The 27,261-nt window shown below is 44.3% G+C and overlaps 1 protein-coding gene across 10 annotated transcripts in view; it reads left to right on the top strand.

The window, feature by feature from the left end:
• Positions 1-27,261, top strand: part of TBC1D1 (TBC1 domain family member 1) — a 218,338-nt gene that overhangs the window by 72,215 nt on the left and 118,862 nt on the right. For 2 of the 10 annotated variants that reach the window (XM_082390473.1, XM_082390472.1), the window contains exon 1: positions 10,503-10,680. The exons of 6 other annotated variants lie outside the window; for them this stretch is intronic. In XM_082390473.1, the coding sequence (XP_082246599.1) occupies positions 10,651-10,680 (30 nt within the window). In that variant the 5' untranslated portion in view covers positions 10,503-10,650. Of the gene's footprint in view, positions 1-10,502; positions 10,681-10,735; positions 10,914-24,783; positions 24,923-27,261 lie in introns of those variants that run through there. 2 more of the 10 variants (XM_082390474.1, XM_082390466.1) reach the window with 2 other exon arrangements.

Below are 27,261 nucleotides of genomic sequence, written 5' to 3'. Positions count from 1 at the left end.
GCTGGTTTATTTTATAACCTATGCATTCCTTTGCTAAGCGGTGAGCCCTGAGAGACTTTTTACCTGAAAGCTTTTAGAGGCGCATGGACCTAAGAACATAGCACGTGGATCTTAGCTTCCGGAAAGTATACTCGTTCGGTGCACCGGAGCATTGTGCCGAGCAGAGTCAGGCACACGCCTCTTGGGGAGGTGTGAGTGTACATGGCTTGGTGGACTTTTTATCGGAATCTCAAGCTCTGGTGAGGAAACAGATACGAACTGTTTTGCATGACTGTGCACAGTGCGCGGCTCTGTACCAGGCACAGGCACCCGACATGGAAGAGTCACTCTGCCCCTTTCTGGGTGCTCGCTGTGCAGTTCTGATGCAAAATACGGAAGCGCACGCGCAAAATACTGAGAGCGTTGACAGAGAGTTTCACTGATGTTTAAAACTTGGTTTTTTTCAAGGGTTTCTTAAGAGCAGTTTTAGGTTCACAGCAAAATTGAGCAGAAGGTATTTCCCATATATCCCGCCCCCCCCAACAAATGCATAGCCTGCCGCGTTATCAACATCCCTATCCCTCACCAGAATGGTACATTTGTAACAGTTGGCAAACCTTCACTGACACATCATTATCACCCAAAGTCCATAGTTTACATTAGGATTCACTCTTGGTGTCGTACATTGTATGGGTTTGGACAAATGTATGTATATCCATACATACATCCATAATGATGGGTATGTATCTATCATTATAATACCATACAAAGTACTGTCACTGCCCTAAAAGTCCTCTGTGCTCTGCCTATTCATCCCTTCTCTCCCACCCCCAACCCCAGGCAACCACTGATCTTTCTACTGTCTCCATAGTTTTGCCTTTTCCAGAATGCCATATATAGTTGGAATCATGCAGTATGTAGTGTTTTCAGATTGACTTCTTTCACTTAGTAATGTACATTTAAGGTTCCTCCATGTCTTTTCATGGCTTGATCACTCATTTCTTTTTAGCACTGAATCATATTCCATTGTCTCTATGTACCACAGTTTATCCATTCACCTCCTAAAGGACGTCTTGGTTTATTCCAAGTTTTTTTTTTTTTTTTTTTTTTTTTATTTATTTATTTATTTTTGGCTGTGTTGGGTCTTCGTTTCTGCGCGAGGGCTTTCTCTAGTTGCGGCAAGCAGGGGCCACTCTTCATTGCAGTGCGCAGGCCTCTCACTATCGCGGCCTCTCTTGTTGCGGAGCACAGGCTCCAGACGCGCAGGCTCAGTAGTTGTGGCTCACGGGCCCAGTTGCTCCGCGGCATGTGGGATCTTACCAGACCAGGGCTCGAACCCGTGTCCCCTGCATTGGCAGGCAGATTCCTAACCACTGCGCCACCAGGGAGCCCTATTCCAAGTTTTGGTAATCATGAATTAAGATGCTATAAACAGCGGTGTGCAGGTTTTTGTGTGGACATAAATTTTCAACTCAGTTGGGTAAATAACAAGGAGTGCGATTGCTGGATTGAAACATAACACATTTAAAGAACTGGATGAAATTGAACAAATAAATTGTTTTAGAAGTGAGAAATCACTCTAATCAAGGGTAAACTAGACCACCTTTTTGGGGGGAAAAAAGGAAATTATGATTTAGTATGAAAGAAGGGGAAAAGGAAGCTTTGGTCTGATTTTTATTCACTAATAGATTTGACCAGGAAACAGGAATTGACATTTTTCAGTCTAATTTTTTAAGAAAAAACATAACTTTCAGTGTAGGAAAAAAAAGTTATTTTCTGGTGAAATTAGTGCTACGCTAAGTGGTGTTTTTCATGTTCCTATTAGAAATTATAATTAAAATATCTGCGTTGAAAGCTAAGCATCTCTGTTTAGTTTTAACACAGGGTGAGGATATCAAAAATCTTTTGACTCCAAATTTTCACTGTGTTTTCTTTTATGAGCTCACTGCCACTGGGTTTTTCCATGAATTTGAAACGTGTGTGTGCAATACTTTGGAAAGATTATTTGCTTAAACTTTATAGACTGAGCTAAAAATAGAAAAACACTGTTTCTATTTTTGGAATGTCTTACCAGCTAAAAAGTGAACACAGTTGCTGTGTATATTAAGCAAAATATTGAGATGAGAACAGATATTTCAATAGCAAAATATATTAATTTAGCTGCTTTTGAAATGTCACAGTGAAACGAATTGATTGTTATTTCTACTGAAGAGAGAAGTTTGTGTCATAAAGTAAATTTCTGTTCTAATAAGACTGCTGAGTGCAGAGAGAAAAAAAGCCATCCCCAAAATGTTCACTGGTGTGAACTTTATTTTTGGGGGGATTTGTTACTCTCTGGTTCCCTCTAGAGCTCTAGAGTTACAAGTTCAATGGCTCCCTTTTTACACTGCAGAGACTTCTCAGGATTTCTAGCTGGGCTTCATCCAGTTTTTATTTATTTATTTATTTTGGCTGTGCCTCACCACTTGAGGGACCTTAGTTCCCTGACCAGGGAATTGAACCTGGGTCCTTGGCAGTGAAAGCGCCGAGTCCTAACCACTGGACCACCAGGGAATTCCCAGCCAGCTTTTAATTTTGCAATGTAGTGAAGGTGGCTGGAGCTTGAGAACACTAAAAATGTTCGTGTTAAATTTGTTTACTGTTATTCTGGCTAACAAACTACAACTTGATGCACAAAATCAAAACATGACATTAGAGACCTTAATTTAAACATTGACACAGCTCTATCAAAGTAGAGTGTTCTTCAGCTAATTCCCTGAATTTATTGTCTACCTCCAAATAAGTCTTCACAAAATTTATCTTTCCACTCTGTACTTTCACTTATTCACCAATTTATTGAGCATCCTTTGCTCTCAGGTTGGTCTTCAAATAGTCTTGCCACCCAAAGACTCCATTTTGAATCTGGCATCATTTAAAATGTGAGTACAAGTGTGTGCTTGAGAGAAAGCAAGAGATGTAGACAGGTAATGAGACACAGTGTGTGTGGGGAAGAGAAAAGCGAGATTAGCAGTGTGAGTGAGCGGGACCCATTTCTTAGGGAGGAACATCTGAACTCTCTGAAAGTGTGACAGGCTAGTAATGCTTGTGCACACCAAGTCTCTGCCCGGAATGACAGGAATTTACCAGCGAAACTTGGATGATTCACGGCATGGCTTATAGAGTGAAAGTAACAAATGGAGCACAGTCATACCGCTAGACATAGCAACCCATAAAAAGGGAGAGGAAAATATTGAGATATGTCGGGGGGCCCACCCGTGCCAGAATTAGTTTTGGCTAACACACAATCTCTTCTTTGCTCTCAACTGTTTGTCTATAAACCCAGCCATGAACTTGAGATCTCCAGCCCATCACTTCTGTTCTGTTTCTGTATTTATAATAGTCATACTGTATTAGGAGTCTCCAGAAAACCAGAACCAATAGGATATATTAGAGAGAGATATATAAGAGGAGATTTATTATAGTAATTGGCTCATGTGGTTATGGAGACCAAGAAGTCCCATGATCTGCCGTCTGCAAGCTGGAGAACCAGGAAAGCCAGTGGTGTATTTCAGTATAAGTCTGAAGGCTTGAGAATCGGGAGGGCTGATGGTGTAAGTCCTGGTCTGAATCTAAAGGCCTGAGAACCAGGAGCACTGATGTCTGATGGCAGGAGAAGATGGCGGTCTCAGCTCAAGCAGAAAGAGAGAGAGAGAGAGCGCATTCTCTCTTCCTCCACCTTTTTGTTCTATTCAGAACCTCAATGGATTGGATAATGTCCACCAAACATTGATGAGGGCGATCTTCTTTACTCAGTTGACCAGTTCAAATGCTAATCTCTTCCAGAGATACCCTCACAGACACACCAGAAATAATGTTGACCAGCTATCTGGGCAGCCCTTAGTGACACATGAAGATTAACCATCACACATACCCATCATCAACCTACAACAATCACTGCTACTGCTGCTACTGAAGTTTCTTCTCCTTCTCCTTCTCCTTCTTCTTCTTCTTCTTCTTCTTCTCCTTCTCCTTCTCCTTCTTCTTCCCCTTCCCCTCCTCCCCCTCCTCATCCTCCTCCTTCTCCTATAGCTAACATCCACTAACATTTCCTAAGCACCTACTGTGTGCAAGGATTCAGTCTGAGTGCTTTATATGCATCCCATTTAATCCTGAAACTAGCCCTTTGAAGTGTGGGTTCCATTGTTATACAAGCTTAGGGAGATAATTTATGTAAAGTCATTAAACCATCATCACATAGAGGGATTTTAAAAATTGACATATAATTCACATGCCATGAAATTTGGGGGTTTAGTATATTCACAAAGTTTTGTAACCATAACATAACCACTATCTAATTCCAAAATATTTTCATCACCTCTAAAAGAAACCTCATACTCTTTAGCAGTCACTCTCCATGTTTCCTGCTCCCTAATCCCTGGAAACTGCGAATCTTTCTTTCTCTTTCGATTTGTCTATTCTGGATATTTCTTATAAATGGAACTATACAATATATAGTATTTTGTGTCTGGCTTCTTTCACTTAGCATACTGTTTTCAAGGTCCATTTACGTTGTAGCATGCATTGGTACTTTATCACTTTTTATGACCAAATAATACTCTGTTGTGTGGGTACACTATCCATTCATCAGTCGATGGACATTTGGGTTGTTTCAACTTTTTAGCCATTATGGATAATGCTATTGTGAACATTCATTACAATTGTTTTCATGGACATATGTTTTCAATTCATACAGAGGGACTTTTTTCATGACTTTTCTGGATTTGATAGTATCTCAGCAAATATTTTTTCTGGGGACTTCCCTTGTGGTGCAGTGGATAAGACTCCGCACTCCCAATGCAGGGGGCCGGGGTTCGATCCCTGGTCAGGGAACTAGATCCCATGTGCATGCCGCAACTAAGAGTTCTCATGCCACAGCTGAGGAGCCTGCCTGCCGCAACTAAGACCCGGTGCAACCAAATAAATAAATAAATATTTAAAAAAAATATTTTTTCTGGAAACAAATTTTTATGCCAGTGAGGGATGCCTGCACACCCCCAAACTACCATTTACTAAAACGCTCTCTCTGCAATGTGAGCTCTGATTTCTATTCTATCTGTCCTGGAAAGGCTCGATTTTCAGAGGTGAGCACCAATCCTTCATGCCAGCTGGTCCTTCTTCCTGGAAAACCCACTCCCTCATCTCCATCTGTAAAAGTCCTGATGTCTTCCAGCCAGGATGCTGGCTCTTCCTTTGCAGCCGGAAGTTATCTTTCGTTCCTTTGGGACTCAGTGGAGCTTCACCTGGGCCCTTCTCTTGGCACTTTCCACTCTTCCCTCCTACGCTGTGTGCCTATGCTTCAGGTCTGATCATCTTTGCTATTCCTTGCTAGGACACGTGTTTGCTTTACACAATAGGTGCTAATGAATATTCATGAACTGATTCTTGATCAGTTGCTGTGATATCGTGATTTATAATAGGGTATATATTTTTGGGCTTTGTCCCCCTTTCCGGCACAGAGCTCCTAAAACCCTTGGAATTTCCTGCGAAGAGAACAATGAAGGTGTCTTTTGTTATGTTAATCAGTTGACTTTTGGAAAGCCCCTAGGTCCCTTTAGCATGCAGGTTGGTTGCTAGGGGAACCAACCTTGTGATTAGAAGGTTGAAACTTTCAGTCCCACCCCCTGAACTCCGCGGAAGGGAGAGGGGCTGGAGAGTGAGTTCAGTCGCCAAAGGCCTATGTATGAAGCCTCCATAAAAACCCAAAAGGATGGGGTTTGGAGAGCTTTGGGGTTGGTAAACAGGTGCAGATTTGAGGAGAGTGGTATTTGAGAAAGAGCATGGAAAGTTCCCCCCGCTGCACCTTGTTCCCCATAACTTGCCCTGTGCATCTCTTTCATTCTGCTGTTCCTGAGTTATATCCTTTTATAATAAACTGGTGATCTAGTAAGTAAAATGTTTCCCTGAGTTCTGTGAGCTACTCTAGCAAATTAATTGAACCCAAGGATGGGGTCATTGGAACCGGTTGGTCAGAGGCACAGGTGACACCCTGGACTTGGGATTGGTGTCTGAAGTTGGGAGGGAGGGCAGTCTTGTAGGACTGAGCCCTTATTCTTTGGGATCTGATACAATCTCCAGGTAGACAGTGTCAGAATTGAGTTGAATTGTAGGACACTTAGCTGGTGTACCGGAATAGCATGGTGATGTGGGAAGAAAAGCCAAAACAAAACACATTGTAACTGCTGTCAGAATCCTAGTTACCAAGTGCCAAGTGGTTCTGATTCACTTGAAACCAAGTCTCGAGTTTCCTTGTGGAGTTGGTGTCACAATGGCTCTATTTTTAACCAGGTCTTGTGGCGGGGAGGAATAGGTTGCAGAGTGAGGTCATGCTTCCTACCTCTGCGCCCTCCACATTTCAGTTGGTGGAGAGCTGCCTGTCAGCATCTCCTGAACTCTCAGGAGGTATTGCTGTCCTTGACCCTTGCTCCTCTTCAAAGGAGGAACACAGAAGGGCAGGAGTGTCAAGTTTATTTGGGGAGTTATGATCAGGCTTAGTAGATGAGCACCTCTTCCAGTTCCTGGGTTTACCCCCCCTTTTTAGTCCTCCTTTAATGTCTCAGGAAAACTGATGGTGAGACATTAAAGCTTCCTTTTAAAGTTACTTAGACAGTAGTCTCAGATTTTCTGTAGAACCTACTTATTTAGATCTCTGCAGTCCTAGTCAGATAGCCTATTGCTCTCCACAGAGCAACTTTTTTTTTTTTTTTTTTTTTTAAACAAGGGATCTAGAACTAGGCAAGCGGTTGGTTCTCAATCCTGGCTGATAATCAGAATCTCTCTCTCTCTCCCTGCCCCCCCTCACTCTCTCTCTCTCTCTCACACAGACACACACACACACACACACACACACACACACACACACGATACACACTCCTCCAAGCTCACACATTTTGCTTGGCTGGGTGGAGTGTTTTAATAATTGAGCATGCATTCTCCATGAATGCATGCGACAGTTCATTCATTCCTTATTGTCTCACACCTGGCCCTCTGTACACATTTATATGACCTACCTGCTCTTTGAGGTCTCTGAGCATTCCACCCTGCCACAGAGCAGCCAAATCATCTGCCCTCCTTCCTCACCCACTCGCCTTGTCATCACAGGTAACTCTGATAGAAAATCAGGGCTGGGAACCATCAGCATCTTTGAGCAATGATTATTCTGTCTGTAAGCGTTCTTGATTCTGGCTGAAAAAGAATCAATGGGGAGCTATTAAAAATTACCCATGCCCCCTCTACGTACAGTCCTTCCCTGGGGGAATATACAGTTTCTTAGAGAAGGATACATTTTTCAGATCGGAGAAATAGATTTTAAGGAAAATTGTTTTGAATGTGAGATCTGTTAGACTGTCTGATGTAAAAGTTTCCCTTTAATGAACTTCCAGATTATAATAGAATTTCTGTTGGCAAGCTACATGTTGGCAGGGAATGAAGAACTTTCATGTAATATTTAGTGTTAGAGCCCCAGACGTTACTATCAAGTCCACCCATTGGAAAGGTTCTTACGTTCCCATTAAATGAGTGATTCTGCCCAGATCAGGCAGGGAGACCTGGAGCAGATGGAGATGGAGACCTGAGTCTAAAATCATGTAAGGTTTAGGCAAGTGCAAACCAGAAACTGCAGGAGACTCCACATTGATGTGTATATACATGGAGAATTGGGTCCAGGTTTAGTTATTTAATTAATTAATTAATTAATTTTTGGCTGCGTTGGGTCTTCATTGCTGCGCGCCGGCTTTTCTCTAATTGCGATGAGCATGGGCTACTCTTCTTTGCGGTCATTGCGGTGGCTTCTCTTGTTGCGGAGCACGGGCTTTAGGCGTGCGGGCTTCAGTAGTTGTGGCACGTGGGCTCAGTAGCTGTGGCTCGCGGGCTCTAGAGCGCAGGCTCAGTAGTTGTGGCACATGGGCTTAGTTGCTCCGCGGCATGTGGGATCTTCCCAGACCAGGGCTCAAACCCGTGTCCCCTGCATTGGCAGGAGGATTCTTAACCACTGCGCCACCAGGGAAGTCCAGGGGTCCAGGTTTAAACAATGAAGCCTGGATGTCCCTATTTCACCTGTCATATTGTAACTGTCATATTCAGGATTTAGTCTTAAACTTTTTTTTTGCAAGAAGTGCAATTTTCCTTCTAAATTTAATGTAATTTCTCTTTTTTGCCTTCTTACCTCCTGCTGAAGAAGTAGAAAGTTTATCTCAGTCAGTTGGAGGTAATTCAGGTTTCTGTAGTCCATTTCGAGTTCTCCTCATCCTTTCCCCTGAGTTGCTTCTCAGTCCTGGGCATTTTCGTAGAGCTCAGGCTAGGGATTGGAGTGATGGTGTGTGGTGACATTTGTCATCCATCCAGCTTATCATGCCTGGTCCTCAGCTGCCCAGCCACTCCCATCACAACGATGTTGATTCCCCGTAGTTCTCCAGATCTCTCTCTGCTGAGCTAGTTCACGCCATCGCAAGGATGAAGGACAGTTTTAGCTGTTCTCTCCAGGGGCTGTTGGTCACTTACATTATTTTAAGGCCAATGTCAGTGAATCTCATATACTAGTGCATTTCAAACTTTATGTATATCCTAGCCACCTGAAGTCATGGTAAAATGAAGGTTCTGACTCCATAGGACGGGATATTAGGGCAGGGTCTGAGAGTCTGCATTTCTAACAATCGCCAGGTAATGCCAAGGCAGCTGGTCCATGGATCACACTTTGAGTAGTGAGGCTGTGGTGGCCATAAAGGCTCTTACTTTGATGGAGCTCTCAGCTTCTATCTCTTCCGCTTGCTTGGGTAAGTAATGTGATAACAGAGAAAGATTTGGTTAAATGGCTGCAAATGCACTCCCATTTTCCACCTCTTAATTTCTTTTGGGAACATCACTGCTGAAAAGAATGAAAGAATAGCACTTCCCTAAGATGCTCTGAAGGCCCTTTTCAAGTACCCAGGGAGGCTTTGTTAGAATGCTATCACTCTTGACTTTCACCATGCCTTTATCATTTATCTTGTTCCCATGTACCCTACCTGGGAGGAGAAAAAAAAGATAACACCCCTCCCTCCACCGTGGTCCTCTCTTGGTATTTATGTCCTTGTGTAATCCCCTTACCTTGAGTGTGGACTAGACTGAATGCGGCAGAAGTCTTGGGATGTCACTTCTGAGATTAGTTTATAAAACCATTGACTTCCTTCTTGGACACGTGCTTTTTCTTGGATCACTTGTGCTAGGGGATGCAGGCTGCCATACTGTGAGCAGCCCTACGGGGAGAACCACATGCTGCAGGAAGAAACTGAGGCCTTAAGTCCAGGAGCCTGCAAGGAACTGAATCCTGGGAACAACTATGAGCTTGAAAGTGGATCCTTCAGTCCCAGTCTTGAGATGACTGCAGCCCCGGCTAACAGACCTTGAGTCAGAGGGACCAGCTAAGATGCTCCCCGGATTTTTGACCCACAGAAACTGTTGTTTCCAGCTTCATAGTTTTGGGGTAATTTGTTATGCAGCAATAGATAATGAATATACCCACCTAACTCAGATGCCAGGCATTTGGGGAACTTCATTAAAATGTCCTACTGGCCTGTCATGAAGATAAGGCACAATTAATATGACAAGAGGAAAGAAGCAAAATTACGGGGTTAGGGTGGCTGTTTGGCTTGAGGAACTCAGTGAGTGGCTCCATGTGACACATATATTTACACATCGGTTATTAATGTGTCCTTTGGCCTTTTTTATTTTTCCAATGTTCAACTCTGGGGTGTCTGAGTTCGAAACTCAGCTTAACCTCTGTACCTATAAACTGACTACACTGCTTATCATCTTGCCTTGGGAGAGAAGAAAACTGGTGAAACCAACATTTCTCACGTTGCTGAAACCTCCCAGCTGGCAGGAACTGAAGGTTCTTTTTCCACCGCCCCTTTTCTAGTCTCAACAGCTGAGTTTTCTGGCTCCAAGAAAACCACCTTTGATTATATAAAGGTATTAGGAGTTAGGGGAACACTAGCCCTTTTGTTACCAGCAATCCGGAGCGTTTAGGAAGAAACGCTGCGGGGGCGACGGTAACCCCTGGAACGCTGGGCGGGCTTTGTGTTTGCTCCAACTCTGGAGCTTTTACCGAACCTCAAGGAGAGGAATTCCTAGTTTTCTGAAAGTTGGGCGAAACGGACCCCGGAGGCCTAGAAAGCCGCGTCCCTAGCCGTTAGGGCTTACGACTCCTCCCCCAGTAGCCGCGCAGCCGGGGGCGTCCCGGAGGAGGGCGACCCCCGCGGGTCCCAACTTCCCGCCGCCAGCCGAGCGTGGGGGGTGGGCGGGGTGGGGGCGGGGTCGGCCGCGCTCCCTCCCCTCCGCTCCCCTCCCCCACTCTCCCCACCCACTTCCCTTTCTCGGCCGGGCAGCCCTGCGGGCGCGACCTCTCTGGGCAGTGACGAGCGGGGAGGAGCCCGCCGCCGCCGCCGCCGCCGCCGCCGCCGCCGCCGCCGCCGCCGCCGCCGCCGCCGCCGCCGCCGCCGCCGCCGCCGCCGCCGCCGCCGCCGCCGCCGCCGCCGCGGGGGGAGCCATGCCCGGGCCCAGCCGCGCCCCGAGCCCGCCCCCGGCTGCCCGCCGCCCCTCGGGCCGGCGGCGGGAGTGAGCGGGAGCTGCGGGCGACGAGCCTCCGCCCGGCCCGCGATGTCACCATTGTTCAGCTGGGTGGCCAAGGTAGGCGGCGTCGGGGCCGCGTCGGGACGGCGCCCTTTACGGTAGCTGACGGCCCGGGAGCCGGCGTCCGGGCGGGCGCGGCTTGGGGAACCTTGGTAACCGTCGGGCCGCGGGGAGTGCGGAGCGCGGAGAGCGCCCGCGGCCTTGGGGGGGAACCCGACCGCGGCGGGGGCGCCCCGCTGCCTGAGGACCGCTGCCGGAGAGCGGCCGAGGCGGCCCGGGTCGTTCACCAGGTGGTTCTCATTCATTAGCGTTTCTTCCCCGTGGGGCGAACGGGCCAGTGGCGTCACGCCCATTTCACAGGTGGGGAGAGTGAGGCTCGACGCCGGGCGGGTGGGCTTCTCCGGCTCCCGAAGTCCCCCCACCGCACGCCGCGGATTCGCCGCGAGGTGTTTCCCGGCGGCGGGACCTCGCGCGTCCGCCTCCCGGGTACAGGTTTGTGCTCGGTTGTCTGGGATAGTGCACTGAGGATTCCCGAAGGCTGAACTTGGTGCGCTTAGAGGATGTCTGTCTTTTGTTTTTAACTCGCTGGTTTCCAGGGGCAGGTTTTGGAGTCTGAATTTTAGTACATGTGCTGCCGAAGCGAGCACGGAGTCTGAATTTTAAACGTAAGTTCTTTCTATTTCCTTAAAGTTTTATTTTTAGAACATTGGCGCCTTCAGAATCACTAAGCGTTACGAGTCCGGGCCGATTCCGCTATCGCAAAGATGAAGGGATTGGAGTGGATTTCTAGAGTTCTCATCAGTTTGAGAAGGCAGTAATAGAGTAATACCCTCCCGGAGTACCAGGTGTTCGTGTGTTTTGAATGATGCAGCTCTCAAAGCTTCCACAGGTCGGCGGGTTAATGGGGCACCTTCCTCGTGCCCCACGGGCTCCTCTCTTTGCCAGCCCCTTCGCAGAGCTCGCTCTTGGTGTATGGCAGGTTGGTTGAGCAATAAACTCATAGTGGGAGAACCCATTAGCCGTTCTGTGACCCTTTACAAATAATAGGTGGTGGTATCTCTAGTTATGATGCAGCGCTTTTAGAGTGTTAAAGTACATTTTTATAAATACCTATTTATGAGACAGATAAAGCTTTGCCTAGCATTTAAGTGGTAATAAACTGGAGACACAGAAACCGGGTAACACTAGTTATTAGACGGGCACTACCCATCCTCACCAGAATCTTCACTTCCTAAAACATAGCTAGTAGTAAAGTGAAGTGACTTTCAAACAAGTTGTGAGTTGTTATAAGGTAGTTTTGTACTGAAGAAAAATTAATAATGCCCAGGTTTTCTGGCTTGAAGTGATAGCTAATTGGCTTTTATAAATAATGCTAAAATTTAAGAATGTTATATATTTTAAAAAGTAATTCAGGGTGTGTATATTACTCATTCTCGGTTGAGGATTTGAGTCTACTTTTGTTATACACTGCAAGGCCAAAAGGAGGAAAAAAATAGACTCATTGTGTTGTTTTATTCGAAAATCAAGAGGTAAATCTAAGAAAACCTTACTGCTAGTACTGTTTTATAGTTTTATTTATTTTCCTAAAACATATTTAATAAGATCCTTTTCACTTATAGGAGTGAGGTAGACTTTTGTTTACATTGGCCTACAGAGGTGATGGTGAAAACAGCAAGCCAAAGCCTTATTTAAAAAAGAAATCAAGGATTGTCAGCTTTCTGAAACTGGCAGTACTTTTGAAAAGCTCATGTAAAAAATGAACAGCATGTTGATAACTTGATCTGAGTTCTGAATCATGTCATTCCAAATTTGTTTAAACTACAGAACAACAACAAAAAACTATGAAATTTTTTGGAGTAAAGTTATGTCAGTTGTCATCATAATTTTTAAAAATGTAGTTCTTTTGTATTTTATTTTTTCTAGGTGTTGTGCTATTGTAAATTGCATCCTGTAATTGATTTTTGTAGACAATGTGTTATTCTGTGAGAGCTTTTAGAATATGAAGTTACTCTTTGAGAGTTCATTTCTTGGGGTTATAGATTATAAGAGTGGCTTTCTATGGAACCTGTTTGGTGTTCAGTTCAGAGACAAGTCATTAACACACTTTGCATTTTAGACTAGGAAATGTTTTAAAAGTAGAAACGAGAGGCACAGATAATACACAGAACTGTATACTCCCAAAGTGCATTTATATTAGATTTTAGAATAACCCTTCAAGAACACATAAATGCATATGAGCACACACCTCACACAAACACTTGCACATCTAATTCCTACTTTGACCTTTGTAAACTGCAGCCCAACACCTGTTAGGGAAGAAAGGGAGTGGGTGTCACTTGATGCAGGTGGTTACCTGAACATTAACTTGTTTTTCTTGGGTGATGCATTTAGTAGTGTGTGAATACTGAACATGTAGAGTAATTTCATGGTGTAAGAATAAAGCCAAAATAAAGAAGAATTTTATTTCAAACAGATTATCTGTTAAAGGAAAAATTAAGATACACTTTTTAAAATTAGACATGTCCTGGAACATTAAGGCAGGTGTGCATTATATTAAAATGAGGCCAGGCTTATAGAGGTGTGGTTTCTTGATTAGTCTTTCACTGGGGACACTGGAGTTTGTTTTTTTAAAAAAATAAATTTATCTATTTATTTATGGCTGTGTTGGGTGTTTGTTGCTGCGCACGGGCTTTCTCTGGTTGTGGCGAGTGGGGGCTACTCTTCATTGCGGTGTGAGGGCTTCTGATTGCGGTGGCTTCTCTTGTTGCGGAGCACGGGCTCCAGATGCACAGGCTTCAGTAGTTGTGGCTCGCAGGCTCTAGAGCGCAGGCTCAGTAGTTGTGGCGCATGGGCTTAGTTGCTCTGCGGCGTGTGGGATCTTCCCGGGCCAGGGCTGGGAACCCATGTCCCCTGCATTGGCAGGTGGATTCTTAACCACTGCGCCACCAGGGAAGTCCCAACAGTGGAGTTTTTACATAGATTACAGTATATAAATAAAAACAAGTTTCTCTAGCTTTGTGATTTTTATACTAAGTCCACAGACATCCCTGGCAGTTCTGAGTATTTCTGTTGATTGTTTCCATGCCTCCACTTACCTATTGGTGAAGACTAACAGCAACAGAACTGCCAGGTAACTTTCTGAATTCCCTTGGATCTGCACCCGCCTGTAAAGATGATGGCTAACATTACTGCTAGTATCTCAAATTAGTGGATTTTAAAAATATATATGTCAGTTTATCAGATGAAATGGAAAATGGGACCTAAATATAGCTCAATTTGCTGTGTTCTCAAATCCAAGTCCAGTTTCATATAGCTCATGCCTTGTATTAAGCTATTTTCCAGTGCTTATATATGTATTCAGCAGATATTTAGTGGGTGCCTTCTGTGTACCAGGCACTGTTCATGCCCTGAAGGAGTTAGTTCATTTTGTGCCAAAGGTTTATCTTTTAAAAATGTGCGGGCCTTCCCTGATGGTCCACTGGTTAAGACTTGTGCTCCCAATGCAGGGGGCCCGGGTTCGATCCCTGGTCAGGGAAATAGATCCCACATGCCGCAACGAAGATCCCGCGTGCCTCAACCAAGACCCGGCGCAGCCAAATAAATAAATATTTAAAAAATGTGCACACTGAAGCTTTGTAAGCCAAATATTTAAAAATGCATTAGGGAAGGAGTCCTTTTGTAAACTTGTACTCAATCACTGATTAATATTTTATGTAAAACCAGGTTTTTCATATTTTGGCTTTGCTTAAAACGTGGGTTTTATAGCCATTATTCATTCAACAAGTTATTTAACAAATGTGTTCAACACGGATACAGTTATTGAGCACCTACTATGTGCCGGGTACTGTTTGAGGAGCTGGAGTTGAGCGGTGAACAGGCAGACCAGGTGCCTGTTTTCATGGCATTCAAATTCTAGGTGGGAGAGACAGTGAAGAAGGAAACAAGCATAAGCAAGGTAATTGCAGATGATGGTGAGTATTAGGAAGGCAAGTTAGCAGGGTGGTTTGGTTGAGAGTGCGTGGGGCCTGGGTGGCAGGGAGGTGGCATTTCACCTGAGTGTTAAGAGGGCCCTGAAGATGTTCGAGGGGGAGGGAGCAGTGGGGAACAGGCCTGGAGGTGGGCCTGGTAGAGCAACAGGAAGAAGGCAGGTGAAGCGTGGAGAGCTGGGCCCTGAGTCGGGGAGGGCTGATCTGGGCCAGGCTGTGGAGGGCTCTGCAGGCACTGTGCAGGGTTTGCTTGTAAGTGCTGTGGGTGTGAAAGCGAGGAGTGATGTCTGCTTTGGGTGGAAGCCAAGGGCACCGCTTAGGAGGCTGGTGTGGTCAGGCAGAAGGCGGTAGTGATACCTCAGATAATATGAAATGATTGTGACCCAGCGTCTGAGGTTGGTGCAAGTGACTGAGTAACAAACTGCTTCTTCTGTGTTGAATACAAGCACAGTTTGTGCTTTGCTTAGCTGCCTCTAACCACAGCTCGCAGGCACACTTGTGTCCTGGCGTTGGGCTTCCTTACTTACCTTTGAGGTTTCCTGCAGACTGGATCAGCCCACCTTGGGTGCCTCTGACCAGTTGGACTTATTCTTCTGTCTGTTAGCGCACAGCAGCCTTCCTGGAAGGTGTGAATCTGCCTGTAGCTAGTATGTAGGCGGCAGTTCTGTTGTCTTGCTTCAAGTCATTCTGATGTCGGTTTGTTGCTGAGGTGGTGTCCTAGGTTGTGATGGAAAATTTTAAAATATGTATTAACATTTTTTTTGTTTGTAGACTTATATTACTTTTAATTAGTGCATGTTTGAGTTGAATGAAGAGGGAAGAACTTGTAGTCAAGCCACTCCTTGAATTTGAAAAATTTGCTGTGTCTGCTAAGCAGAGCTGGTGTAGCCCCGACCAGGATTTCAGCGGCGCTCCTGTGGGGTGCTTGCTGGCTAGTGGCAGCAGCCTCTCTCTGCGCTTCGGGAGCTCGAGTTGCTTAGAGTGACAATAATTCGGGCACACGTTGGTTTTAGGAGTAGAGAATGGAGAAAAGCAGGGGTAGAAACCCCACCTAATCCACAACGGAACACTGCCTGGAGCAGATCTCATAATGAGAAAAAAGCAAATTATAGTTTGTTCTCCCGAGACAGATACGCTAATCCGATCTTAGCCTAAATGTGCCTCTGCAGTGATCTTCCATTTCTGACTGACTAAGCCCTTCTCGTCTTCATCCCTTCCCTGAAGCATCTCTCATTCATTCATTCACTGATTGGATGAGCATACTAAACTGGGTAGAAAATAACCCCTAGGCATTTCCTCTGCCCTGGAGGAGCTCCTCTGGCAGGGGAGGGTAGACATCAGCTAGCTGGGCTGTGCCACGGGAGAGCCGGGAGGGGCTCCTGGCCCTTCACGAAGGTGGCCAAGGAGGAGGTAGCCGGGGAGGGGCAGGCAGGGTGTGCCTGGGTAGCACATGCAGAGGCCTGCAGGCGCGTTGGAGAACCCCAGTGACAGGCTGTTGGTCAGGCTGGCAGGAAATCTGCTGTAGGTGGTAGCAGAGGGTGAGCTGAACAGATGTGCTGGGACCAGGATGTGCATGGCGCACAGACCCCTTCACAGGAGCTGGCATTTTATCTTGGGGCAGTGGAGACCCTCAGGGACCAAAGCTGATCTCTCCCCAAACTCTTGTAGCTGCGTAGTCTATCCTGTGTATCCTTCGTTGCAGTTATTTGAATATTTTATCTCCTTAGCCTGTAAGCTCTATGAAAACAGAGGTGGCGTTGCCATGTATACCAGTGCATACAGATCGCTTGGGCATCTTGTTAAAATGTAGTTCTACTTTAGTAGGTCTGGGATGGACCTCAAAATTCTGCATTTCCAACAAGCTCACAGGTGATGATGCTAATGCTGCCAGTCTGGGGACCACACTTTGAGGAGCAAGGTTCTCAATTTAAATATTTTCTGTTATACCTACGATTAGACATGGGAGCTGCTCATAGTTTTTGGAACAAATGCCATGATTTCAGAATAGTCACTTGTATCTGGGAGGACAATAGTGGAAATAGTGTCCCATGAAATAAAACTTAAAAAAAAAAATCGACCACTTTGAAAATTGGGTGTTTGGAGAATAGGAGTAAAAGGAAAAATTTGCATTGCATACTCTTGCACTGTTTAAAAAATTTGAACATTTTAGGTATTAACTATTCAGCTTATCAAATTAAAAAAATACTTTGATGGCTTTTCCTCTTTTTGAGGATATTTAACTTTGCCCCAAATACCATTAGGATATTATAATAGACTAGGCATCAGATTATTATTGAAAAATAGACTCAAATTGCCCCCTTTCTTTTTTTAAATGGACTTTATTTTTTGAGCAATTTTAGGTTCATGGCAAAATTGAGCAAAAGGTACAGAGATTTCCCATACAGCCTCGGTTCCCACACATGGAAGAGCCTCCCCTATCATCAATATCCCCAATCAGTGTGGTACATTAGTCACAATTGATGAACTTGCATTGACACATCATTATCACCCAAAGTCCATGTTTTACACTGTGGTTCATTATTGGCGTTGTACATTCCATGCATTTGGACAAATGTATAATGGCATGTATCTGTAATATCACACCAAATAGTTTCCCTGCCCTAAAAATTCTCTGTGCTCTGCCTATTCATCCCTTCCTTCTTCCAACCCCTGGCAGCCGCTGATCTTTATAGTTTTGCCTTTTCCAGAATGTCATATAGTTGGAATCATAAAGTATGTATCCTTTTCAGATTGGCTTCCTTCACTTAATAATGTACATTTAAGTTTCTCCAGTGCCTTTCATGGCTGGATCACTCATTTCTTTTTAGCACTGAATAATACCCCATTGTCTGGATGGACCACAGTTTATCTGTTCATCTATAGAAGGACATTTCAATTGCTTCCAAGTTTTGGCTGTTATGAATAAAGCTGCTATAAACATCTTTGTGTGGGTTTTTGTGTGGACATACGTTTTCAACTCCTTTGGGTAAACATCAGGGAGAACGATTGTGGGATCATATGGTGAGAGTAAGTTTAGTTTTGTAAGAAGCTGCCAAACTGTTTTCCGGAGTGGTTGTACCCTTTTGCATTTCTACCAGCAATGAATGAGAGTTCCTTTTACTCCACATCCTCATCAGCATTTGGTATTGTCGGTGTTCCAGATTGTGGCCACTTGAATAGGTGTGTAACGGTGTCTCATTGCTGCTTTAATTTGCATTTTCCTAATGACATGTGATGTGGAGCCCTTCCTTTCTTTTGATAACTTTTAAAGAGTAGAAATAATAAATTAGTCTTTTTGAATTTTCTTTCCTAATATATGTATTGGTATTCAGGAACATTTATAAAAGTTATAGAAAAGGAAAAAATTATTTGGTTATATTTGTGAATCTAGACTTAAGTACCTTTCATTTTTCCATTATTTCTGTTACCTCTATATTTGCTATTGGAAGAGTGATGAACCAGCAGTCTATACTGTTTGTTAGATTTACAAGAAAGATGTGATGAAAAAGAATTTTCTTAGTTTTCATGACCTTTGGTACTTATGCAGATTATTTTTATATCTGTCACGTGTTACAATGGGATTAGACTCACAGGGCTTGTTCACTTTGGTTGAGCTGGGGGCTAAGTTAACTTTGCTGAGCCTTTCTCACCTGTAAAAATTAATAATGTGTTCTGTATTTATCTCTTTTTTTATAGGTCCTATTTTAAAATAAAATAATGTCAAAATTTGCTTAAGAAATTATGAAGAGCGTCTGCAAACGTAAACTATTTAAAATGTGGTTGAGTTTGCAGTTTAAGGCCGTGGTTTTTTTTGAATGCGTGGTGGTAAGTGCTATGGATCCAGAGAAGAGTAGGACACAGGCTCAGCCTCTGAGCAGCTTGCAGTTTAGCAGGGAGAGGGCCCCTGTGAAGATAATTTAACTTAGTGGGATAATACAGTTGTCTGCACAGGGGGTCACTCAGCCGGGGAGTCTGGGGAGACTTTAGAGGAGAGGATATCTGAACTCAGTCTTTATTTATTTATTTGTTTTGGCCACGCCGGGTCTTAGTTGCGGCCTGCAGGCTCTTAGTTGCGGCATGCGTGCGGGATCTAGTTCCCCTACCAGGGATCAAACCTGGGCCCCCTGCATGGGGAGTGCGGAGTCTTACCCATTGGACCACCAGGGAGGACCCTGAGCTAAGTCTTTAAAGAAAGATGATTGAGTTGTAGGTCATCTATGTGATAGATTATGAAAAAGAATAGTTAGGATATTACTATTGGTAGTTTTCTAGCATGTTTTGGAATTATTCAGGGTTGCTCTCTCTGTTCGCCTTTCTTTTGAGACCAATGATTTTTTAACCTTAAGGATGGCACATCCCATTAAGTAAATTACCCAGATACAGGGAGATTGAGAATTAAGAGCAACCCTTTGTTTCATCCCAGCACACCCTAGGGCATGGACACACCTGTTGGTAATTGTGGCACAGTGGTCAGTCTGATGTAACCAGAATGTAATTCTATTTTCTCTTCTACATGAGGAAACTGAGACCCAGGGCAATTAGGTGACTTAATATAGATCGTATAGCTAGTTGGGGCAGAACTAAACCCAAGGTCCCAGACCCCTTGGTTTTGCACACCTTGTTAATGTTGCCCTGTTGATTTGTTTGTACTTTTCTCTAAATTATTTTACTAAAATCAAAAGTATGCATGTCTATCAATAGGTTGTAGTTAAGAATATTTTATTTAGTCACCTGACTTTATGCATATGCATTTCAGAGTAGGTCAAGGGGCCTGCAAGGAAAAAGGCAAAGAAAAGAAGCATGAAGTGAGTAGTCTGTTGGGGTGGATGGAGATTCTCTGACGTGACACATGAAGGGTGTCATTGTCATAAATGCTCAAGAGCCTGGGAGGCCTGACCAGCTGTGTGAACTGTGTGTAGGAAGAAACCAGGGCCTGAGTATTTCAAGAGAGTGGAAGTTGCCAAAGTCCAGTGTGGTGACATAGCTCCCCCAGTACTGGGCTCCTGTTCCCAGGAGGGCGTCCTGTGGGACATGAAGCAGGTGCGTATACCGTATCTCTTCTCCTCCAGTAAGGGAGAGTGAGTTTTCTCAGAGAAACGTCACTTGCAGAGCGGATTTATAGTGTTAATGCAACCGGGGAAAGGAAGAGATGATTACATTTTTGAGCAGTTAATATGTGCCAGCCATTGTTTTGGGAGTAGTCAGCTTCCAAGTAATCCTGGAAGTAGTGGTATTATTCCTTTCCCCCTTTTCTGGGAAAGATGTATGAAGAAACTGAAGTTCACAGAAGTTAGGCAACTTGTCATAGCTACTAAGATTAAAGCTTGAACTGTCTGGTTCTGAATTCATGTTTTATCTGTTGTACCTATGCTACTCTGTAATAAATGGATTACAACACATGTTCAGGATACGAAACAAGGGTGGTCAGAACTTAGAAAAATATCCTTTCCCACTGAAAGACTGAACTTTTTTTTCTCCCATTGGTGAGAGGTAAAAAACATTCAAATTGGCTGCCTTTAAAAATCGGTGTATAAGATTGAAGCTATTCAAGAAGGAGCTCATATTTTTTGAATGCCCGAATTTCATGGTGTTCTTGGTTAGGGAGGGAAGAAAACAGGAAATAAGAGGAAAATCACCAATAGAAAATTGAAGATGGGTCAAAATTGGGGAATGTTAGGGCAATTAAATGAAAGACTGAAAGAGGTCAGTTTTGAGGTGACCGTAAGGCTGAGTTTTCAATTTTCTTGTTGACTTGAGTTTTGAGCTTTAGAGAAATATCACTTATTATCTGATGTTCTTTTCCAAGCACCATGGAGCCATGCTTTGTAGTTATTCAGCTTCTCTGGAAAGTGCTCTTTATGTTAGGAATGATTCCAGAGCGTCCTGCCACAGTGGCGTCTCCTCCAGCCTGCGACAGGACACCAGACGGGAAGTTAAAGGCATGGGTCGGAGGCCCAGGTTTGCCTGTGTTGCTGTTTAGCCTTGGCTCGATGCCATGGGAGTGGTGATCTTTGCCCTGCTGCCCACCACGTAGTCCTGTTTGGGTGTCACATGAGATGAGGTGAGTGAATGTAAACTGTCAAGCACTCTTTAGGGTGAGCTCGTCTAGGCAGTGGGGTGGATGTAGCCATATGTTTCCATTAAATTTCTTGACTTATACTTCAGGTTACACTTCCCTGGGCCTTTGGTCTCATAGAACATCGTGTTGAAGGATCACGATGATTGTTCTCAGTTTGGAATGTCTCTGTTACTGCAAGTCAGGGCGGTCATCTTAGACTGTCCACCTTTGATACGGAAGAGAGGGCTCCTGGAGCCAGTGGCCTGGGACAGATCCCCTCTCCATCTGTTCCCAGTGGAGGTGCCACCTTGGACACGTCCCTTCTGTTTGTGCATGAATGTGTTCATCCTTAAAATTGGGGATAAGAGCCATCTTCCAGGCTGTTGAGGATTTATCCACATAACATACTTAGAACAATGTCTGGCTTAGATTAAACACTTAATAAGAGTGAGCCATCACCGTCATCTTCTTCATTGCATTTAGGGGGTGGAGATGACCTTTACAGTTGATTATTAGTTCTGTTCCCTCTTTTGAAAGATGATAACATTGGGTCCTCCAGAGGTGAGGTGGTTTCCCCAAAGTCACAGCTGAGATTAAAACAAGGTGTTCTGACTCTTAGTCCAGAGCGCTTTGCAGCTCTTTGCATCACTTGGTACTCAGCATGATACTGAGACTTTTTCCTGTTGTTTTATCAAATTCTTCATGAATTAAACATAAGCCCTGGTTCACGAGTACAGAACAAGAGCAAAATGCTTTCGTCAGACCACAAGTCATTTAGATCCGATAAGGGGATAGAGGGGCAGAGAGAATTACACAGGCCTCTGCCACCAGCCGCCTGTGTGACCGCACCCAGGGTCACAACTCTGCCTTGATTTCCCCTTCCCTAAAATAGAGGTAGGGAGCAGCTGCTGCACTGTTTCTGAAGTACTTTTCATCTCTCAAAATACTGTGAAGAATTTCTTCACTGCCAGGGCTGTTGAAGTCCAGGAAATAGTGTGCCAACCAAAGATGTAGATTCTCCAATTTTGGAAAACTTTAAAAATAGGAAGGAAGTTTATTTGTTTAGCAGAGTTCATAATTGTAGGCCTGCCTAAGGCAGAGACTCAGCCAAATGAGTATTTTGCGGAAGTTCTTTTCACAGGGTGGACCCAGAGGAAATCAGTCATTAGGTGAAAATAAATCCTAAGATCTTTGAGACAGTATTTGCTTAGAGACATTTACACATGCTATTGTGATGGTCTCTATCGTGTCAGGCTTTTTGTTTTCTTACACATGTAAGTTTCCAAACTTAAAATATTAGAGCTTTAATTGTAAAATGTGACTTCAGAAACACAAACCATAAACCTGCTTATGAGTAATGAGTTTGTGGCCCCTTGTGTTTTGATTATTACCAAATTAATTGTATAATGAGCATGAAGTTTGCTAGTGCTTTTGGTATGGTCAGAACCTTCTTTTAGTTCCCAAAATAGCCATATGACTGTTTCTAGGTGAATGGAAGGGATTCTCTTCCCACATTTGAAAATGTATGAATTTAGAGTACAGTGGAGTTTCAGTCAAGGCAGTATCACCCAATTTTAGGGTAGCTGAAAGAACATAGTACCAGGGTTTGATTTTTATAAATTCTGTAGTGTTTAAACTAGTTGAGATTGTAATCTCTGGATCTTTTCCCCCAGAGGAAGAGCTCAATGAGCTAGACCACCAGAGCACACGATACTGTTTTAATTATTTTGCGGTTACCACACTACTTAGGGGAATCCTGTGGTATTTCCAGATATTTTTGGCCAAGATATACAGCTTCTCTTTCAAGTTCAGTGTCAGTCACCACACATCGATCGTGCATCTTCTCTGTGCCAGACACTTGGGACACAGATGAGAAAGACACAATTCCTGCCTCTGGGAGGGGCAGGTGGGTGTGTGCAGTGGTCCTTACACAGAAGCCGCACAGCCCAGTGGGCTGGGGGGGCGCTCAGCCTCTGAGTAGTCTTCTGGTCCACGGAGGTAATCGTTTTCCAAATGCAGTAAGTCCCACTTGACCGTCTCCCTGTTGACTTTAATCAGCAGGCATAGTCAGAACCGACTGTACACTGTTAGCTTAAATGTTGTCCTTCTCAAAAGGAGCCAGAGATGTGGTTTGGACGTAGGTGTTACGAAAAGCCTGTAGTGTCCTGGAGCGCCTCTCTCTGTAGCTTTTCGGGGCTCTGTAGATCTAACAGTTTTTTGCTTTAATCTTGATTGAATAAACAGGCAGTAGAGCGCAGCCGGCTCCCCTCTCTGGGGGAGAGGGCGAGTCTGCTCTCAAGCCCCTGGGGCCGACCCCAGGCTGGGCAACAGCGTCCTTCACATCCGCACAGTATTAGCGGTTAAACTGGGAAGTGTAACCAGTGGGGCTTGTGAGTCTAAGTCACTAGAAATGTGGGCACCGTGCTCTTTTTTTTTCTTTTTAATTTGGTGGGCTTAGAGGTTTTAGTCTAATAAGGACATTTCAAGCCGAAGTCTCTCTTTCATCCCTGTTAAAAGCAAATCACGGGGACCTGGTGTGGTCTAGAAAAAGAGCCCTGAAGGGGGGAGGTCTGGCTCTGTCCAGCCCGGCCTATGACTGGAGGCCTGTCGTTCCAAGCCTCTGAGGCTTTGTTTCCTGAGAAGACGAACAGATTAAATGAGAGGTTTGAGAGTCCCATCCAGGGGGTGAGCAGGAACGTTTGAACGGAAGAAGCAGTATGAGCAAAGGCATGGAGGCGGACATCCAAATGAGAAGCCCAGGATGTGTGTGAGTGGAGCCGAGTGGACCTCCCTCCCTGCCAAAGATGGTGAATTAGGGAGCTCACAGGGAAGAGGTGGTTGGAGCACCCGCGTGGAGGGCTCTGCAGGTCAGGCTGGGAGGCTGGTATTTTGGTAGTGATTGGAGCCCTAGAAAGTTTGTTGAGTGGTAGGCTGATGTGATCCAAGCTGGGCTTCTGGAAGACGAGGCTGCCAGTGGAGAGTGGGTGGGTGGGTTTACGTATCGGGAGAAGCCAGAGGCAGGACTGGGGGTCTTGCTGTGGTCTGAGTTAAGTGCGGGCCTAGACCAGTGCTTGAGGTTTTGGACTCCTAGTGAGAGACTGTACCTTGATGGCTTATTGAAAAATGGAGAAAGAGAGAAGATTAGAAGGCACTTTCCAGGCTTTCAAACTACTTGCCTGGAAGGCATTTGGGAAACAAGGAAATGAGAGGGACCTGTTTCAGGGCAAAGAGGATGAGCTTGATTTGGATGTTTTAAGGTCAAAGTGTCCAAAGTCTGGGTGATTCTTAGAGAGGTGATTAGAAATTTGAGTCAAGTTTAGGAATGAATTCAGACCTAAGACGTACACTAAATTATCTTTGTCGGCCTTGGGGAGTGGGTGAGGTCCCTGGAGATAGAGTAGAGAGAAAAGCAGAACCCTATGAAGAGTCTTCCCTGAGATGCCTGTGAAATGGAGGTGCATTTTACTAATAGAGTCTGAAGGAGAGAATTACACTAACAAGATTTCCTTATCCCTTCCCTCCCCTTAGGGCTTATCTTTATTTTATTTTTTTCCTCTTACCCTTGTAAACCAAGATGAAGTCCCACTTTTGAAAATGTCTTTTGGATTCAGAGACTGCAGTTCCTGCTTGGTAGGTGGAATGTAGAGATCAGAGTTGAGTTTTAGCGAGGCACAGAGGCTTCTCGGTGCCCGTGAGCCGTCCCCTTGGCATGGGAGAAACGACAAAGCCTTGGACACGTTCCCAAGCAGCTCTTGGCCGGCGCAAGCGAGCTTTTATCTCTTGTCAGCCTTGGTTTCGGTGTTGGTTCTCTAGGAATGTTCCTGATTGTAAAATATCTGGTCTCATGAAGATGAAGTCAGTCGAGGAGCCTGGGGGAGTGGGGGGGGGGGAGGAGGAGCCGCGCTGTCAGACTGCCGGTTGGGAGGTGCCGCTCCGGGGCGCTTGGAGGGGGCAGGTCCCGATGCCTGTCTGTTGGAGGGCCCTAGACTCGGGGGCTTGGAGGTCTGAGCTGCCTGGCCGTGCTTCCCCACCCCCCAGGAGGCTCAGCGTCCCCAGGACGTCCCTGCCCTTCTACACAGCTCAAACGGAAAGACAGATTGTTGTATTCTGAGCAGAACTCTCTCTCACTTGTGTCTCACCTTCTTTCCTTCCCGTGAGAGACAGAGAGGGAGAGAGAGAGAGAGAGAGAGAGAGAGCGAGAGAGCGTGCGCGCGAGGCTGTGCCTTTTCCCTGCGACAGACTTGCAAAGGCAGTGGTGAGTTTCCGTCTTCCCTGCCCGAGCTGCAAGCCCATAGCTCCGTCCTCCAGCCTCCGTTCGTGGATTTGCAGCCACCTTGCGACTCTTATTGCCTCTGCTTTTAAAGTCTTCTGAAACCGAAAATGAAACTTGCTGTGTGGCATGATGGGCAGGGAGGACAGTGGGGCTGTGACCCCTTTAACGTGAGGATGACATTTCTCCTACTGCCATAGGCTTTTCTTTCCTTTTTCATTCTTTTGATATTCAGGCTGTTCTGTTGGCTTATCCTGGGCTTACAGTCAACTAAAATCTGTAAATCTTTTTCACATGAACTTTGGCATGCTGGGTCTACCCTGTGGGTACCTTCCCAGCTGAGAGTTTATAATATTTTATACATATCACCATGTTCCTGATGTTGGGATTTTTTTGTGTTTTTTTGGTATTTTCATTCTATTAGCCAGTTTATTTGTATAGCATAGTAGGATTTTGGAACTGGAAGTGATTTAAAGAGTACTGCAGTTCATTCCCTTCAGTGTGACACATGAGTCCCTGGTCTTGGAGAAACTGCCAGTGGAGGGATGGTTGGGTGCTTGGACAAGATCGGATTTTCATTCTCACACACCAGGAGTGTAGGCGGGTCAGGGAGGAGGAGAACCGTTAGCTGAGGGCTGGGCACCCTTAGGAGTTGATACTTGGACAGCTTCATTCTCTGTGCAACTTTACACTGTTTCATTTTTGTTTTGTGTACTTTCTTTTTGATTGATTTCCTTCGTCTCTAAATTCAGGAAGAAAGTATTTGCCACTTAATTCTGCTTTTGAGGTATCTTGTGCTAGGATACAGTCTGAGTTTTTTAAACATTTATTGAAGTTATCTAACGTAACTTCTGAGAAAGTCAAGGACCAGCAAATAGTATTGTTATTGTCATACTTGGTAAACATAAAGTATAAAATATGTTAGGTGGAAAATAGATCAGGCCAGTTCTAACAAGTATCCTTTACTGGCCAGAGTTCTGATGTGCCTGTTGATCAAGATGAAAGAAAGGGGATGGCCACTTGGTGAGTACAGTTTATTTCCAAAAATGGACTGAGATGATACGAGAGTAAAGACCTGTTTCTACCACTCATCTGAATGAAATTTGGGATTCTTGAACATACATGATAGGTTTTATTCAAGAATGCAGTTAATGCTGTAAAAGCTAGTGTGGTGCAGTATTTTAAAACTGTAAATAATATGGTTTATAAGTAATATTTATAAGCCATACCAGAACCCCTTCTGGCAGTTAAGTCTGGCAGTCATGCATTAGCAAGTTTAAATTTCTAACATGCTCCTGGAAACTACTATGGATCTCACAGATGTGGGTGACAGGGCTGTGAATGGGCTGCTAGGTAAGTTTGTGCAGGTTGCATACTGCACAAAAGCATCCAGCCGACAGGGCAAGCAGGGGCTGAGATCCAGCCCACACTTGGCATACCAGTCTTTTTGTTTGTGAGGTTGGGGAGGACAGGGGTTTTTGGCTTTCAGTAATTTGAACAAAGGCACCGTATATGCAGAGGGTAGCCCTATGCTATAAATTATTTTGTGTTTATAAAAATTAGTATTGATGTTGTCAAGGTGGTTCCATACTCTGTCCACAAATGTTATAATTTGAATTAGATTGATTTTACTGCAAGTCCTAGGAAGTAGCAAGAGTATTTATCTAAGAGGGCTAATGGTTTATCTAAACTCAAGTTTGAACTGTCAGCTTCATAAAACAGGCCAGTTCTTACTATTATCACAATTTTTATTTAAGCTACAAATTTTTGTCTTAAGTAAAATTACCTATGCATATAAAAGGGCAGTCTTTTGAATATCGCTTTTAGACTGTCGTCTAAAGTTTTTAGTTTCTGTGGATATGGAAGTTTATTTTTCAGATGGTGTCCCATGACTTAAATTTTGTGTGTTATGTAGTGAAGCATTTGGGGGCACTTAGAAATGTATGCTGAAATTCTACATTGAAAATCATTTATCATATGTTTAGAATGAAGATTTTTTTCCTCCAAATAATTTTGTCCCTGGAAGGCTTTATCTAATAAAATTAGACAGTAACCTCTAACATATCTTAAAGTTTAAGAAAAATGTACTCTTTTAAAATTAACCTTTTTGTGAGATTGCAAAAACAATGTATGTAAATACAGAAAAATAACATGTTGATAAGCAAAAATAAGAAACGACTGAATTTCTGCTACCCAGAGATAACCATGGGCGGTCCCTTCCAGATCGTTATTGATAAGCACTGTTTAAAATTGCATCTCTTTTGCTGAAAATAAGTAGAAGAGATAGCAGCTCTTCACACATACATACTCTTAAAAAAACCTGT

Source organism: Balaenoptera borealis (assembly GCF_965194805.1).
Source record: "Balaenoptera borealis genome assembly, chromosome: 4".
In the NCBI taxonomy this organism is placed as follows: Eukaryota; Metazoa; Chordata; class Mammalia; order Artiodactyla; family Balaenopteridae; genus Balaenoptera; species Balaenoptera borealis.
Note: the sequence above shows the minus strand (reverse complement) of the source record. Positions and strands in the feature narration are given on the sequence as shown.